This window comes from Eublepharis macularius, chromosome 2, assembly GCF_028583425.1.
Source record: "Eublepharis macularius isolate TG4126 chromosome 2, MPM_Emac_v1.0, whole genome shotgun sequence".
NCBI classification, from domain to species: domain Eukaryota; kingdom Metazoa; phylum Chordata; class Lepidosauria; order Squamata; family Eublepharidae; genus Eublepharis; species Eublepharis macularius.
Window position 1 is genome coordinate 69,217,185 of NC_072791.1, and position 16,870 is coordinate 69,234,054.

The 16,870-nt window shown below is 44.8% G+C and overlaps 1 protein-coding gene across 1 annotated transcript in view; it reads left to right on the plus strand.

Annotated features, from left to right (window-relative positions):
• Positions 1-1,215: 1,215 nt before the first annotated feature.
• Positions 1,216-16,870, plus strand: part of CAPN3 (calpain 3) — a 44,883-nt gene continuing 29,228 nt past the window's right edge. Inside the window, exons 1-6 of the mRNA XM_054971127.1 lie at positions 1,216-2,089; positions 4,052-4,121; positions 10,420-10,538; positions 10,827-10,960; positions 14,211-14,379; positions 15,677-15,808. Coding sequence (XP_054827102.1) covers positions 1,799-2,089; positions 4,052-4,121; positions 10,420-10,538; positions 10,827-10,960; positions 14,211-14,379; positions 15,677-15,808 — 915 coding nt within the window. The 5' untranslated portion in view covers positions 1,216-1,798. The remainder of the gene's footprint in view (positions 2,090-4,051; positions 4,122-10,419; positions 10,539-10,826; positions 10,961-14,210; positions 14,380-15,676; positions 15,809-16,870) is intronic.

The following is a 16,870-nucleotide window of genomic DNA, read 5'->3' on the forward strand; positions in this document are numbered from 1 at the left end:
TTATGGGCATGGAGCAGGGGTCGCTGGGGGTGTGAAGGGTAGTTGTGAATTTCCTGTACTGTGCAGGGGGTTGGACTAGATGACCCTGGAGAACCCTTCTGACTCTAGGATTCTCTGAGATTACTTTTTCTTTTTAAAAATACATTTCCCTCTCATTCCCTCTCTCTACATGTCCAAACTTTCTTCTGTTAAAGTTGGTTCACAGAACCCGTTCCAGGTTGTAGTAGCCCTTGGTAAGATGTTGTCCAGTGAATCCCTCGCATAGCCATGATACAAATACAGATAGCAAGCAAGAAAATAGTGCAGCTGCTCCTACTTGACGTCACTTCTTAATCACTTGTCCTGGCAAGTGAGCTGCAGCTGTTGCTGGGAACAGCACTACCATCACTTGCCTGTCCTCTCCCTCTAGTTGCTGACTGCTATTGCTGTTCCTGGCAGCCACTATTGTTCACTTAATTAAGTGGGCAGTGGAATGAAGTAGCTACCACAGCATTGACTATCCTCTGGTTATCTGGCAGATGAGGAGAGGAAGAGAAAGAACTTTCCACAATAGTGGTAACATGCATGTTGAAGGGGGAAGGAAAGGTGGGCAGCCAAAGGAGGAGCATTGCCATCAAGATAATGAGAGGATAGGCAGTGATTTCTTCTGCTGCAAATTTGTTGGCCCTACCCAGGCCACAGGGCTTTGGCAGCTACCTAATGATGCCTATCTCTGACTCTAGCTCTGGGATTCATTTATTTCTCTATTTATTTGTTTGTCTGAATAGCAATGCCCACTGATTATCTTCCTTGAGCAAGTGAGCAGGGGCAGGGACTGCTCCTATAGCCATTGCCATTCAGTTACCTGAGGGGCAACCATCATAGCAGCACCCTTGTTTCATTCAAGGCAGTGGCCAAATCCGGGCCACCCCCACCACTGTTGCTGCCCACAGGAAGAGGCCAGATGAGCAAGTGGAAGCCTTCTGAGGGGAGTGCAGGTGGGAGGCTCATATGATAGCATATTGCCAACCCCTAGATTATTTCTCTCATGCACATTTATATGAGCTCTCTCTCTCTCTCTCTCTCTCACACACACACACACACACACACACACACACACACACACACACACACACACTTGAGATTTATCTAATTGTTGGTTGCTGGCTCTGCATAATACTTCAGTTTTCCTCAAATATATACAACACGTACTTCTAAATTTTTAAACGCATGATATGTATGACTTTTACATAGTTGTCAGTTCCTTAATTTTTTTAGCTACTCTTACTTAGAAGGGCTGGGGGCGGGGGAGAAAGTACTACTAAAAGAAAGCCTTTAAGGTGCTTTTTTGACATGGTTAGAAACGTTACTTAAAATTCTGCCTACTCTTTTCAGTTCTTCTGAATCAACTTTGAACCCTCCCCTCCTCCACACCAACTCCCCCCCTGTTTATTTATAGTTTTCTGAGTTGCAACCTTCACAAAGCATGCCATAGGCATGCTCTCTTTCACTCGCACATACATCTCCAGAGGCAAAAGTTACTCAACATTTCTTCTTGTTTCTTGCTGAGTTGGGAATTTTGACATCAAGTTGCAGAATGACTACAGGAAGAATCTCAGGAAGATATGAGGACAACTTGGTGGTGCAGGTCTTTATAATTTTTTTTCCTGAATGTATGTAGACAAACAACAGAAAGACAGACAACGGTGCCGGTGAAACGGTTTTCAGCACGACTTCCTCTTTTCTGTCACTTCCTTCCAGTTCAAAAAATCTTCCTTTCTGTTGTTGTTGTTGATAAATTTGCTTAAATCTTACCTCCATGCCAACAGCTGTCAGTGCCACTGTGGCTCAAAAGGCTGAGGTTGGACTGGTTCCCTCTCAGCATGTTAGCACAACTGCTGAGACAGGTGGAGGCACAGGAGGGATCTATTCTGCTATTCTCAGTCGCAACCAGCCCATCATTGGAGTGAAAGAGAAGACTTTTTATGAGCTCCGCAAGAAGTGTCTGGAAAAGAAGATTCTGTATGAGGATCCAGATTTCCCAGCTAATGATACCACCCTCTTCTACAGTCAAAAGCTCCCTGTTAAATTTGAGTGGAAGAGACCAACAGTGAGTAGGCTGTCTGTTTAATTTAAAGGCTGATTGTATTTAATATTGGCAAATTAACTAATTCCCTTTTCCATTTGTTCAGACAAAATTTCTTAAAATTTCATATGTTGCCTCTAGCATGTGTCATTCAAGATGTGGGAGCACTGTTTATTAAAAGGATAGCTAGAAAACAGTGGGATTATAGAAGAAAAGGCTGAACTCGGAGCTCACATCTGAAGTGCCAGATGGAGTTCACCTTTCGTTCTTAAATATATTGTTATTTCTTGGTTTTGGGGAGAGGGACTCTAAATGCTAGTTCATTTGCTGCAGGGAAATTGCATTTCCTCAGCAATATTCTAGGAAAATATAACACACAGCACGTTTATAAGGATTGCTTAGTTCAACAAGGGTCTTACACAGGTATTTTGTACACCTCTTGGCCAGCTCCTTCAATATAAAGAGCGACATAAATATTTCTGTAGATTTATAGTTTAATTACAAAGACTACAGATTCTTTCAGATGCTGAAATCACATGGGCAGGACTGTATGGTCATGGCTAAGCCAATGTGATGAAATAGCCCCAAACATTCCCTTTGTTGGGGCATGTTAACCACTGTTAACCAATGGCCAAATCTTAAATTTAAGTTTATGGAAAACAGCTATTCCTTGCTTCAAGAGGCACTGTGGCTCTCTTAAAATTGTGGTGAAAGGTGGATGTCTTCAGATCAGACACATTAGATGGTGCCATAACATACGATGCAAAGTATTTCCAAGTTCCTCTCTCATGCCATTATTAATCTGCTCTTTTCCTCCCTATCCAATGATTTGGCTGTGGTTTATTATTATTTAGTTAGACTTTTTGGTCATTTACATTGTTTCCAACCAGAAGACATTCATCCCCTACTTATCTTTAGGTCTCAAGGTTAGCTCCACTCCTATCTTTAGGATGGCAATGTGAATTTCCATATAGACAACTAGAACTAGTGCAGTCCTAGCTTGCTGTGATGTTGTCACGGAAAAAGACTTCTCGTCTAACATAGTCTTATCTCTAAAATAAGACTTAAGCGAAGGAGAAAAAGTAAGAGATACAGGAATCAGTCCAAATTTCCAAGCTGGGATAGGAACTTTTAAAAATCATTACTGCAGTCTATAGTCCTCTCCAGATGTTCAGTCATGTACAGTGAATGTGTTTAGAGGGGAACATGATTGCATCTGCTAGCCGTACCCCTACACAGACAGTAGAAGGTCTGCACAGAACTCTATGCATGTGTAACATGTAGGTTCTTCCACCATAGCAGGAACACCACCTTAGAGCAAGGCCCGCAACGACTCATACAGAGCCTATGATCATATATTTATATGTGTGCAGACTGTGTGCAAACTTTCTATTGACTGAATGGATATCAAGGGGGAAGTTCACCAGGTTCTGTCCTGTCCTGATCTCCTTTATATGTGTTCACCAAGTTAAAAACTCCTAGAGTCATACAAAAGATAGGAGAAAATGATACATGTCTGCTTTTTATTTAACAGATCTAGTTACCATTTGCCTTTCTCCTCTGTCTCACAGTTCTCACAGGACAAATTCAAATACTTAGAAGCTATTTTTTTGAAAAGTTATTTTTGTAAACATAGGCAGGTGTAGCACATAATCATATCAGCTGCCCTAACCGTATAGGTAGAAAGTGTACCACTTACACTACTGTTCAGCACAAACAGTCTGCTTACAAAACACAGAAACTCAAGAAAGCTGCATATATCTACATATGTATTGTGAACTGATTTTACAACAGAATATTGTACTTCCAGTTTCCAAATCCGATTGTTAAATCCTCCAAAAATTTGTGGATTGCATCCAACCTGAGGCTCTGTATATTTGGCGAAACACGAGAATACAGAAAGCTTGCACCAAAACAGCAACAATTAATTTTAGTTCTAAATTGTAGTACATTTTACTCTCTCAGACGTTTATTTCTAATCTACAGGAAATCTGTGAGAATCCACGTTTTATCATTGGTGGAGCCAAAAGGACTGACATTTGTCAAGGAGAACTAGGTATGAAAACCTCTGTTCTGAACTATTTGGATTTGTGTTACCTAACCAAATTAATTTGTCAGAGACCCATAGAGGCTATTTAGGATGTTAAAAAGGCTCAGGAGTAGGGGTGTGCACCCAAAAAATATTCAGCTTTCCTGCTTCAAGTTTACCCGAAGTGGGAAAACAATTCAGGATAACTCAAATCCCGAAGCAGCAAGCCGCTTCAGGATTTGGGTGTGTAAATGCTTTGGTGTGGTCTGTAAAGATTCAGGAATCTTTACAGACCACACCAAAGCTCAAAGCAGCACTTTCCTTGCCGTTTGCGTTTTGAAATCAACACTTTTCTTGCCACTTGCAAGCAGCAAGAAAAGTGTTGCTCTTTGGCCAAAACTTCCAGAAGCGATATAAATCACTTCAAGAAGCTTTGCTTCAGGATTCCCAAATCAGCAATGCTGGGGCCGAATCAGGAACCCCAAATCTTTCCAAATCAGACCTGATTCAGGTTAAAAACTCCAATTGGAAATCAAAGCGCACACCTCTACTAAAGAGTAAGACTAGAACTTGACCAGTAAGTTAAAGTGCCAGTCAGCTTCATATTTTAATTGAAAAATGGTCTCCAGGAACAAAGTGCTTATTTTTACTTACAACGTTCAGAGAGAAAACTGTCTTAATACTTTCTGAACCAAATATTGTTTAATGATTAGCAGAGATTTGCATTTATTTAACTCCCGCTGTGGAGCACTGGAGCACTGCTGGGGTGGTGCGCTGGGCCCTGGAGTGCTTCTGCACTTTGCAGCAGGCCGGTTTCAACCCCAAATGGGCGCAATTTGGCACACTGTGGAGCACAGGAGCACTGCCAGGAGGGCCCTGGAGAGCTCCTGTGCTTCACAGTGGGCCAATGTAGGGCCCAATTTGGCCCCAAATGAGCCGAAATCGGCCTGTTGCAGCCTGCGGGAGCATGCCCCGGGAGGCATGTTCCCCCACCTTTTCTCCCACCAGTCAGATTAGCGGGGGGGGGGGGTGCAGGGGGGGAGCATGGGATCCCCTGCCCTCAGCAGGAGACTGGCAACCCTAGTAACTACAACGCTACAATATATTTGTTAGGCTTTAAGGTGCCACAGGAGTCTCCAGCCTAGTTCTCACAGCTATTTTAAACCTGACACTGGACTGTATCACTTTCAGATTCAAAACGGAACACTCAGATTCAAAAAGAAACAAGAAATACAGAGAACAATGTGGGGTAATGGTTACAGTATTGGACTAGGATCTGGGACCAATCAGACACTCTCAGGCTAAGCTGCCTCACAATGTTGTGATGAGGATAAAATGGAGGAGCAGAGAATGATGTAAGCTACTTTGGGTCCCCAACGAGAAGAAAAGTGGGGTATGAATGCAGTAAATAATTATAAAACAAGTAAACCCTTCTGCACATAGAAAACTGGATAATAATAATAATAACTGTACTTATATACTACTCTTCTAGACAGATTAGTGTCTGACTCAGAAAGGTGAACAAAGTTAGTGTTATCATTATCCTCATAATACAGCTGGGGAACTGAGGGTGAAAGGAGTGGCTTACCCAAAGCATCTACTGAGCTTATGGCAGTAGAGTAATTTGAACCAGCAGAGTCCTGATTGCTCTAGCTTAGCCTTTTCCCTGTGATGCTAGTTGTCTATACTTGCTATGTGTGAGATCTTTGCACATATGTTGGTGTCATATTATGCTCCCTCCAAGGTTGAATAAAAGTAGGGGGACAAGCTGAAAGAGACTGAGAGAAGCTGACGTGAACTAGCAGCTGTGACAAAACCTGTGCAACCCTTAAGTATACATTTATATTTTATTAATTGTCATCTGGAGATCATAATATGATTAGGAACTGAAGTGATCCCCTGCTCCCAACTTTTCCCCCCTGCCACCAGAGTTGGAAGGGGCCATACAGGGGGAAAGGCAGGGAATGGGCCTCCTGAGTGTGCTCCTTAGGTCTGGCGTGATGGCATCACTGACGTCATTGTGCCACCACAAGAGCACTCTCATGCTTCACAGCAGGCTGATTTGGGCCCGAAATGGGCCAAATCGGGCCTGTTTGGGGCTCAAATCAGCCTACAGCGAAGCGCACACACTCCCCAGCCTTGCGAGAGGACATCACTTTCCTGAAGCCAGCACAAGGAATGCAAGCACTGGGTCCCCACTCCAGTCGGGAGGGTAAGGGGACCTGGCAACCCTAGTATGTCTAGCATTTTTGTTGAAAGCGTCTGGCAACCCTATTAGGCCAGATCCAATTGTGCGGAGAGAAAGGAGATTGAGGGGGGACATGATTGCTCTCTTTAAATATTTGGAGGAGGACAAGGAGCTGTTCCAGTTGGCAGCAGAGGATAGGACTCAAAGCTACGGGCTTAAATTACATGCAGAAAGGTACTGGCTGGATATTAGGGGAAAAAATTTCATGGTCAGAGTAGTTCAAAGGTGGAATCAGCTGCAGTTTTCAAGAACAGGCTGGATTAATATTTGTCAGAGATGCTTTAGGCTCATCCTGCATTGAGCAGGGGGTTGGACTAGAAGGCTCATTCCAACTCTGTGATTCTGTAAAACCTGTAAGGACTTGTGTTGGGGGGACCCCGTTTCCCCGTTTCCCCCTGCCCACACTGTTTCCTCCTTCCCTCCTTCTGGCAACCCCCAAGTTCTCACCCTTCCATGATTCTACCCATGAACCAATTTACCTTTTATCTATCCCCCATCTTTGGCTACATATTATTTCATTTTTACCCCTTACTCAGAGGGAACCCATTGTGGCTAGCGTTTCCAGGTGCCTGCCATTGGTGGGCAAACTCCCAGGCCGTTGATCCATCAATGATGGGTGGGAGGTGATAAGCCCCCTGGAGGTCACTTGCCACTGGCAGGCACCCCAGGAGCGTGCGCAGTGCGCACGCTCCCAAGGGGCGCGGCTGTCTGGGGTCTGAGACAGCCCCCGGCCTCGCCGGGAGAAAGCAAGGGGAGGCAGCCGGGAGGGGGCTGCCCTGCCACCCCAGCCAGCAGCCAGGACCAGAGCCTGCCCACCCCAGGGGAAAGGGGCAAAGGGTCAAAGCCCCAGAGGGCTAGAGGGGGCAGGGAGAGGCCAGCTAGTCCCACCCTCCAGGGGGAGGATAGGGGGCTGAGCAGAACAGAGGGAGAAGGCAAATGCAGGAAGAATAGGGACCCAGCAGTAGCCCAAACAGAGCCCTTACCAGCAAAGGAGGAGAAGCAGCCACAGCAGCTCAGAGCCACGCCCCAGCCTCCACCTCAGCTTGAAGACAACAACCTGGCTCAGGAGATGCTCAGAACCACGCCCCTCCAGGTGGAGCTGCTGAAGGCATTCTGTGGGAAGAGCTGGGCAACCAGCCAAGGGGCCACAGCTGGGCCTACCTTCAGTAATCAGCTCAGCCAGGGAGGCCTGGCAGCCAGCCAACATGACACAGCTGTTGCTGATCCAGGCAGCCCAGCCAGCTACCCTGGCTGCAGCAGCTTGAGACGGCTCAGGCCAATGCTGGGAGGCCAAGGAGGGGTGTGGCCTGGCAGGCAGGACCTGCAAGGAGGGCGAGGCGGTGAGAGAAGGCCCTATAAAGGCTGGCTGGGAAGAGCTCTGGGGTGGTGGATGTGAGCAAGGAGTGATGGTGTGGAGTGAGAGTGGAGGCGAGTTCTGGGAGGAGGAGATGACTGAGGGTGAAGGGGGTGAGCAGGCCAGTGAGTGGACTGAGAGGGAGTCTGGGTGATGTATACCGCCCCTCCTTCCATGGAGCAGGGTCCTGCAGCATCCCTGGCACCCCTCTGACATCAGGGCTGGCCCAGCCAGCGCCCCGCCCAGTGGCAGTGGCGGCGAGCCCTGACAGCGGCAACATCACCCCCCAAAGTGACATCATTGCACCAGCCACAGGACTGTTTCTATGCTTCATTTGGGGTCAATTTGGCCCTGCATGGAGCATGGGAGTGCTCCCATGGCCAGCGCGACAACATCACTTCCGGCAGTAATGCCATTGCACAGACGGTGCAGTGTGCATGCAAAGAACTGCATGCTGCCAACACGAGCTAAATGTCAGGTCCCCCTCTCCCACTGAGAGGGTATCAGGACCTGGCAACCTTAACTGTAGCTTACATCATTCTGTCCTCCATTTTATCCTCATAATAACCCTGTGAAGTAAGTTAGGATGACAGTGTGTGTCTGATCCAAAGTCACCCAATGAGTTTTCATGACAGTGTGTGTATTTGAACTTATCTCTCCTAGATCCTAGTCTGAAATCTGGTTGCCAACTTCCAGTCGGGCCTAGAGATCTGGAATTATAAGTGATCTCCAGACTACAGAGATCTCAGTTTCCCTGGAGAAAATGGCTACTTTGGACAGTAGACTTAGGGTTCCCAGGTGCCCACAAGTGGCAAGCAAACCCCCAGGGTTTGACTCCTTGCCCACCAATCCGCCAACAATCAGGAGGAGGTGGCAAGCCCCCCCAGAGGTCTCCCACCGCCAGCAGGCACCCTGGGAACACATGTGGTGCATGTGTTCCAGAGGGGCGTGATGACATCACTTCTGGGAGTGATGTCACGCCAGCCATGAAAATTCTCCTGCACTTTGTTTGGTACCAATTTTGGCCCCAAATGGACTGAATCGGCCCCGCACAGAGCACAGGAACACTCATACATCCAGCGCAATGACATCACCCCCGGAAATGATGTCATTCTGCATGTGCCGAGATGGGAAACACGCTTCTAGCACAAGGTAAGTGCCAGGTCCCCCCCTTCCACTGGGAGGGTAGAGGGACCTGACAACCCTAGGGCAGACTCTATGGTGTTAAACCCCACTGAGATTCCTCCCCAAACCCCAGGCTCCAACCTGAAATTTCCAGGAATTTCCCAATCCAGAGTTGGCAGCCCTAGAGAAACTCTAACCACTATATCACACTGTCTTTTGTGTAGTGGCTGCTATTGAAGAGTGCAGTCTGCTGGGCCTGGACAAGTCATGCAAGTTGTGTGGTATTAAATTGCCCACTGGTTGCTAGTGGGCCTGGTCCTATTGAGTCCTCCCTCAGAGGCCAAAACAGCCCTGGAAAGGGCCATGCCCCATTCCCTTTTCCTGACAAAAATCAAGTCGAAGAATGGTAATGTTTTTGTGGCTGCCCTGCAATGGTCACTGAGGGCATCCATTTCTTAAAGCTACGGGTTTGCCTCTTATCATTCCCATTCCTTTCCCTTTCTACTCCCAGGATTTAATCCAAACCCAGCAGGTGATGATGCAAAGGGGAATGAAAGCAATATACATCTCAGTGATCAAATGTGAATGTATCATGGCCTCCTTACAATAGATATTTATAGCATAACAAACTATAGCCCTTATGCATGTTAGCTGTTTACCCAGAACATACCAAGGGTCAGTTTATTAAGATCAAAAGGGCAACAGACCAAGGTCTGAATATTTAAGAACTTCTTCCATGGACAACATATAAAAGATGTTGCAAAGAAGTCCGCCCCCCTCCATGTGTATCTTTTCAGCTTTTGCTGCCTTCTGTAGTTGAACACTAGAGCACTTGCTAAATGAAATCAACAACCTAAAATAAGTTTCAGTAATAGCATTTTTACTAACTAGCAAGTTGTTTGAATAAAATATTTTAATTAGATAATTATTCACATTATTCTGATTTGCACCTTTACAGTGACAGAAGGTCTAATTTGGGCATTCTGGATAAGAAGGGTAAAGACTAGATCCACTTATATCTCCTTCTAAGGACTGATGATTTTCCGGCAAAGATTTCTGCAAACTTTGTGGAGTTAGAATGTATAAGGGCACTTTTCTGTGGAAGACTGATCCCTTTCAAACAAAAACGATAAATGGGAGATACACACTGTAAGGGACAGCACCCATATTTCTGCAAAAAAAGTCAAGAAAATGATATGAAATAGAGTACTATTGTACAAATAGTTTTGCTCAAACCCACTAATACTCCTTTTTTTCTTTTAAGGGACTCTGAGAATATTTTACCAAAATGAAAACTCTTATAACTTTAGTATATAGGTACTAGTGATGCTATGGACATATTATCTGCTGAAATCTTCTTAACAATGGAGCTGCAAGTTGAGGGAGAATCACATTGAACTTGCAGCACTGAATTTCTTTTCTTTTTAGAGCTAAATATCTGCATTCCCTGGACCACCACTAGAGGGTTATAGAGGCATCCTTACTTAACAAAAGAAAAATTATTTATAGAGGCCTTCAGTCTTCCATTGTATACATTTTCCCTTTCCTCTTATTTCTGACTCTTCATTTTTTATCCTCTTCCTTTTCCTTTATATCAGGTGATTGTTGGTTCTTGGCTGCCACTGCTTGTTTAACCCTAAATGAAAAATTGTTGTACCGGGTCATACCCCAGGACCAGACCTTCATAAAAGATTATGCTGGGATCTTTCACTTCCAGGTGTGTTTTGTTGATCTGAAACAAGTTTCCCTTTTCATAATTCAGCTGTAGCAGTGCATGGCACACAAATATTCTAACGTAAGGCCTATTTAACTATTCTTTCTCCATTACAAATGTATTCTGTACATTCCCCACTGTAAATTTTCCCACTACAAATGTATAAAACCAAGCCCCATATGGCAGCAATAATATGTAAGCCAGTTCATAGTCACAAGCTGTGTAGTTACCTGTTTTTTGTAACATATTTCACTACTACACATATCTAATTTCTTCTTTTTAACTTTCCAGTTTTGGCGTTATGGAAGTTGGGTGGAAGTTATCATTGATGATCGCTTACCAACATATGGTAAACAACTGGTATTTACCAAATCTGCCCACCAAAATGAATTTTGGAGTGCTCTGATGGAAAAGGCCTATGCAAAGTAAATATATTTTGAATCCTGTTTGCTCTCTGGGGTGAAGTAGGGACATTATTTTGTATGCCGATGTCTCTTTATTATGATATGTGTCTGTGTTTACTTGTGGTAAGAGTAATGCTCCCAAACTCAATTTCTCACCCCCAAGGAATTGAGGATCAAAAGAAAAAAGGCCACCACATAGGGATGCCACAGAGTAATGAATAGAGGTGGGCACAATCCAAAAAAAATTAACGATCCAGCTGATTGTGGATCGGCGCCGGTGCCGATCCCGAATTAACAATCCACACAGAGCATCTCCCGTTCCCAATCTGTGGATCGTGGATTGTGGAGGCCAAAGCGGGGTGCGCTGCTATTCCCAGCTATGTGGGAAGGTGGGTGGTGGCAGTGGCTGCTGGGCCTGGCGGGCACGGGGAGACGGCGACAAGCCGCCTCCCCTCAGGGGGCGGGGGGTCTGGCCGCTCAACGGCGGCACCCCCCATGTGCCCGCCTGCCAGGCCGAAGAGGAGCGTGCTGGTATTCCAGGCGAGAAAAGAACGGTGGGTGATGACGGCAGCTGCTGGGCCTGGTGGGCACGGGGAGACGGCGACAAGCCACCTCCCCTCAGAGCTGCCTATCAGGGTTTGCAGGGATGAGATTGGAGTGCCCATGGCTACAGAACACCCCCTTCCCCCTCCCTCCCCTGGGTGTCTTCTCCCAACTGGTGACTGCTTTGCTGCTCCGTAGTTGGAAGGAAGCCCTGCTGATCAAGGAAAGCTGGGTTCCATTCGGGTTTCCAGGGCGACAGAAGGAGAGCAAACACAGCTCAGGCATTCCCCTGACTCCGTTGCCAGGGGAATAGATTGCTGGCGCCTGAGTGTCTGGCTTCCCAATCCGAGCCCCATCGCCCTGATCCAGGCCCCTGCCGATCGCTGAATCGTTGGCCATGGACAATCACGATCCGCCAGTTCACCATCATGTGATCGCCATTATCGTGGGGTTTTTTCAATCGTAATGCGGATCGTGCCCATCTCTAGTAATGAAGATCTGTCTTCTCTTGAGATTCCTCAGGTCGACATGTCATGCAATAATATAACTCCATAGTTTTGTGTGGTTTCTTTGGAAGAAGCCGCTACAAAGCATTGTAGGTACTTGGACTCCTGGCACGTATATCAAGAAAAGTTTCTGCTTCTACCAGAAACTATGTTTCTGTGAGCAAAAGCACAGCCATTTTTCTTGCTGGCTTGAAAAATGAAGCAGTTTTTGCCTGGCCTTGAATGTAACCCTGCAGAGAATAGCTTAGCCAGCAAGACCAGAAGTAGTAAACAACTGCCGGTTGAAACCAGCTAGATAAGAAGTAAAAGTTTCACTTAGAGATGACAGAAGAGGATGGGCCTTTCGTCTCAGCAAGAAGGTGGGCTTTGTCTCAGAAAGGCAAGGTATAAAAGGTCTTCCCCACCATCTTTAGGGTGGGCTCAGAGTTTTTTTCTTGCTTGAAACTCTGTAACCCTTTTATTCCTGGAATAAAATCTTTTCCTCTTTCAACATTGTCCAGATTAGTGTAATTATTTGGGCAAACACCACACCAAGTCAAAGGGACCTTGCACTCCCTCCACTATTCACCTGGTTAATGGAGGTGTCAAGAAACTGACTATGCTAGTCTGTTTCTTGGCCTTTTTCAAGCATTGGTTCAGGCCTTTTGGCCCAGATAAAAATAAAGAAACCCTTTTCCTCTGGGAAAGTGCAGTCATGAAGACACTACAAGTTCCCACTTAGATAAGGGTGAGATAGAACTAGCCACAGGTGCACATCATAAAGTATCAAGGACAGAGCTCAGGAAGGAGTTTCGCATTCAGCATTCCATCTTGTTAAGGCATAGCATTCTGGGAGTGGAGTGATTTGCTCCCACTTGTGCAGACATTCCAACTTCAGGGGTATGTCATCACAAGGTGAGCTCCTCATTGATTGGTCAGGCTGTACTTCATGCAGGTGGCCTTAAAGCTTGAACCCTCATTCTAGTTACATCCTTCCTAGGGTTCTAGGGATCATGTCCTCCTATGCTAAGAATCATATCTTCCTTTTGGGATGGTTGCTGGTGGACACCTGTAGTGATACACTGTCTTGTTCTCTGGACTTTAGACTCTGAAATTTTGCCTGGACTGTTTGCTGTAGCTGAAAGGTAATGTCTGGGTTAGGACTGAAAGCCCATTACAGTATTATTAGGATAGTTATTTAGATTATTATTTTCTTTTCCTGTTTTGCACATTTTTATAATTGTATTTTTGCACTTCTTTTAATAAACTTTATTAATCATAGTCATGTGGAGGTATTTGGATTTCAGCACTTTCTGAATCCAGCACTGTGGTCTACTTGCCAGAACTACCCAAGTCATTGTTTAGCGGAACTCAGAGCCAAACTACAAGTGACGTCTTACACAGGTTGGACACTAGTCGGCTTCCCTCAAGTTTTGATGGGAAATGTAGGCGCCCTGGTTTTACAGCTTGGCTCTCCATTACAGCTGCAAGACCAGGATTCCTACATTTCCCATCAAAACTTGAGGGAAGCCGACTAGTGTCCAACCTGTGTAAGACGTCACTTTTAGTTTGGCTCTCAGTCTGCAAAATGGTCTGTCTTGCAGGGCTGATGTCTTTTTGCTTAACACTTGATAGGTATTGAGGATTAAGTTGAGGGCTAGCCAAAGAGGCTGGTGGAGGCTCCACTACTCTGGACATGAGGATTTACTTTCCAGTTTTGAGTGTTTTGACTCTTGACCCCCATAAGAAATCTTCTTGTGGGACTGGGAGGTTTCAACAGGGAGAACAGTTGTGGGAAGGCTAGCATGTGGCAAAATGGCTCATGTGTGCTCTGCAGGCTCCTAATGACATCACTTCTGGTTTAGAACAGAAGCAAAGGGGTCTCAGCAGGGCCGATTCTTTTGAATCAGCCTAGCTAAAACTCAATTTCTTCTTGTTTAAAGCAGAAGTGATGTCATAAGAACTGATTGGAATGCATGCACACAAAAGAAGAGAAGCAGGGGGCCCCCTCCATTTCAAGGTAGCGGGACCTGGCAAACCTGGCACTGGGTCAGGAGGATGTGCTCAAACTGCCTGCTTCAAACTTAAGAGAGTGGACAAAATGTGGATTTAAACAATGCAAATTATTTAGGTGTTTAAGTTCTTGATTTATGTTACAAACCTTTCAGTCAAAGATGATCTGTTTATAAATGGAGAAGAAGCACCAAGATTGTACTGAAACTTTTTTTGTTGATTTTTTTCAGGCTTCATGGATCCTATGAGGCTCTGAAAGGAGGTAACACCACAGAAGCCATGGAGGATTTCACTGGAGGAGTGACAGAATTCTATGAGATAAAAGATGCACCTAAAGATATATACAAAATCATGAAGCATGCCATTGAAAGGGGATCACTCATGGCCTGCTCTATAGAGGTACATGCTAGGAAGTGCTAAGGATTTTCTCACATCCATAATTAGCCCTGAGTCATCCTAGTGTGAGATATTTCTGAGGGTCATTTTATGCTGTTTATATTAAATAAATACAAGGCAAATACATGTCATGATGAAGATGATCTCTGACAGTGGATGCTATTGGATACAAAAGATCATTCACACAACTGTTCATCATTCATTTGGAATATTTCTGCACTTGATACCACACTACATACTGGGTTGATTTCAAATGTCAGAATTTACCTTTGTTTCATCTTCTCTGCAACACTGGGTACATATGGATTATTTGTTCTCCTATTCATGAAAATATTCTACAAAAGTTATAAGGTGATATGAAATGCAACATCAGAATCAGGGCTTATCAAGTGAAAAGAGCCTTTGGTTGGACTTCTGTATAATTTTTAGTGAGCCCTTGATGAAAGTTTTTTTTTAGATTGCCAATGTGGAAATATGATTTACGTCTTTCAAAAATGAAGAAGCATGTTGAACTATCAGTGGCCTATATATGGGTACAAGGTGAGGCCTAGGAGGCCTAGCAGGGTGGAGGATGTGGCTGATTTGTAAATGTTCATACTGTTTATTTAGAGAATTCATATGCTGCTTCTCCAGAGGCCTGTTCAAGGCAGCTAACACAATAAAAACTACACAGTAAAATCGTAACAACATAATAAATAATATCAATGTTAAAACAAGCCATAAAACAAGCCAGGGGCATAAAACACTATTAACAGAGCAATCCTAAGCAGAGTTACTTCCATCTAGGATCATTGATTTCAATGGGCTTAGATCAGAGTGACTGTTCTTAGGATTGCTGTGCATGCAACCTAAAATAATATGTAAACAAATAGGCTTGAACAAGATTATAAAAACAACTTTAAAAGATGGAACCTCCTCACGGAAAAGCCTGAGGCCTAGCACTTAAAGAAGAGCAAGGAAGACACCATGCGAGTCTTAAGTTTGGAGGACATTCCAAAGATAAGGTACAACCACTGAAAAGGCCCTGCTTCTGGTTGCCCCCCCCTCACTGCTGCCAGCAAGGGACATAGAGAACATGGCTTAGGAAATCTCCCTCTCCATTGTCTCCTCCAAATTTCTCTAAGTTCTGCCTCTCCTTGAACATTTCCAGTCCTCCTTGTGGATTTTTATAAAGTTTTTTTTATTTCCATAACATGCCCTATTATTTTATTTCCCACTCTTTTTGCTTCTTTTTCCAAACTGTTTTTCTATTCTTTTATTTCTTTGTTTTGCACTCTCTCTGTCCTTTTTTCTATCACAGGACACCATGGGACTTATTTATGGAAATGCTCCTCAAACTGATATTGGATTGTTAATTGCCCAAATGATGAAGAACATGAATAATCCACCCCTGAATGATTCGTCCCAATGTACAAATGATGGAGCAACTCGGGTTTGTATTCCTCTAGTCAAAAAACCACCTAGTACCATCTATTCGCACAAATTCTATTCTTCATGTGCCCAACAGAACAATTAGAACTCCTGAAAGATGGTACTGGGTTGAATGTAGCGGGTCTGAAATATCGAGAGCCCATTGACCAGACTGCTGAGTTGTCAATTCCATTTTGGGAAACTTCTGGAGATTTGGGAGTGGATCCCGGGGAGAGTCCTTATTGGGGTATAGAATGCCATAGAATTCACTCTCCAAAGCAGCCATTTTCCTCAGGGGAACTGATCTCTGTCGTCTGTAGATCAATTGTAGTTCCAGGAGTTCTCAAGGCCCCACCAGGAGGTTGGCAATCCTACCAGACCACCATAGTCAGTGAGAGTAAATATTGAGATAGATGGACTTGGTTCATATTGTACATTCAGTGTAAGAATTACTAATTTTTAGATTAGTAAAAATTAACTCCGTTCAGAGGAAAGGGGGCTCTAGTGGGGGGGCCTTAACAGTCTTTATTGTTACTTATTAATTTTGCAATAATTTTATTGTGGGATTACTGTGGAGAGAATTCTTATTTCCCTGGTATTTCTGGCAATTCATGGTGGCTAGGACCTACAAACAACCCTGTGTCCACCTGCATGGATTCCATGATGAACAGGGGGCACTGGGGCAGCCCAGGCTAAACCATTCCAGAAACAGGGGCATTAGGACCCAGAGGAAAACAGGCAGGTTGAGCCTGGTGAGGTAAAGTTGACAGGGCAAAAGCTGATTGGGGCAGAGGTGACTTGTGGGGCACAGATCTCCAAAAGAAGCAGGCAGCACCCTAGGATGCTGGGAGAATTTAATGGAGCTACCCTACCCAGGCAAGCAGGGGGACAAGATAGATAGCATGTCATGGGAGGTTGTGTCTGCTTAGCTGAACACCAAAAGAAGTAGTCTGAGCAACTTAGGGGGGTGCAGTAGGTATGTCTGGCAAGATGTGAGCAGGCTGGTGCACAGGGAAAGAATATTTGTAATCCAATAAAAGGAGGTAAATTAAAGACTGTACTTCATCCTTGGGTCAATTGCTCC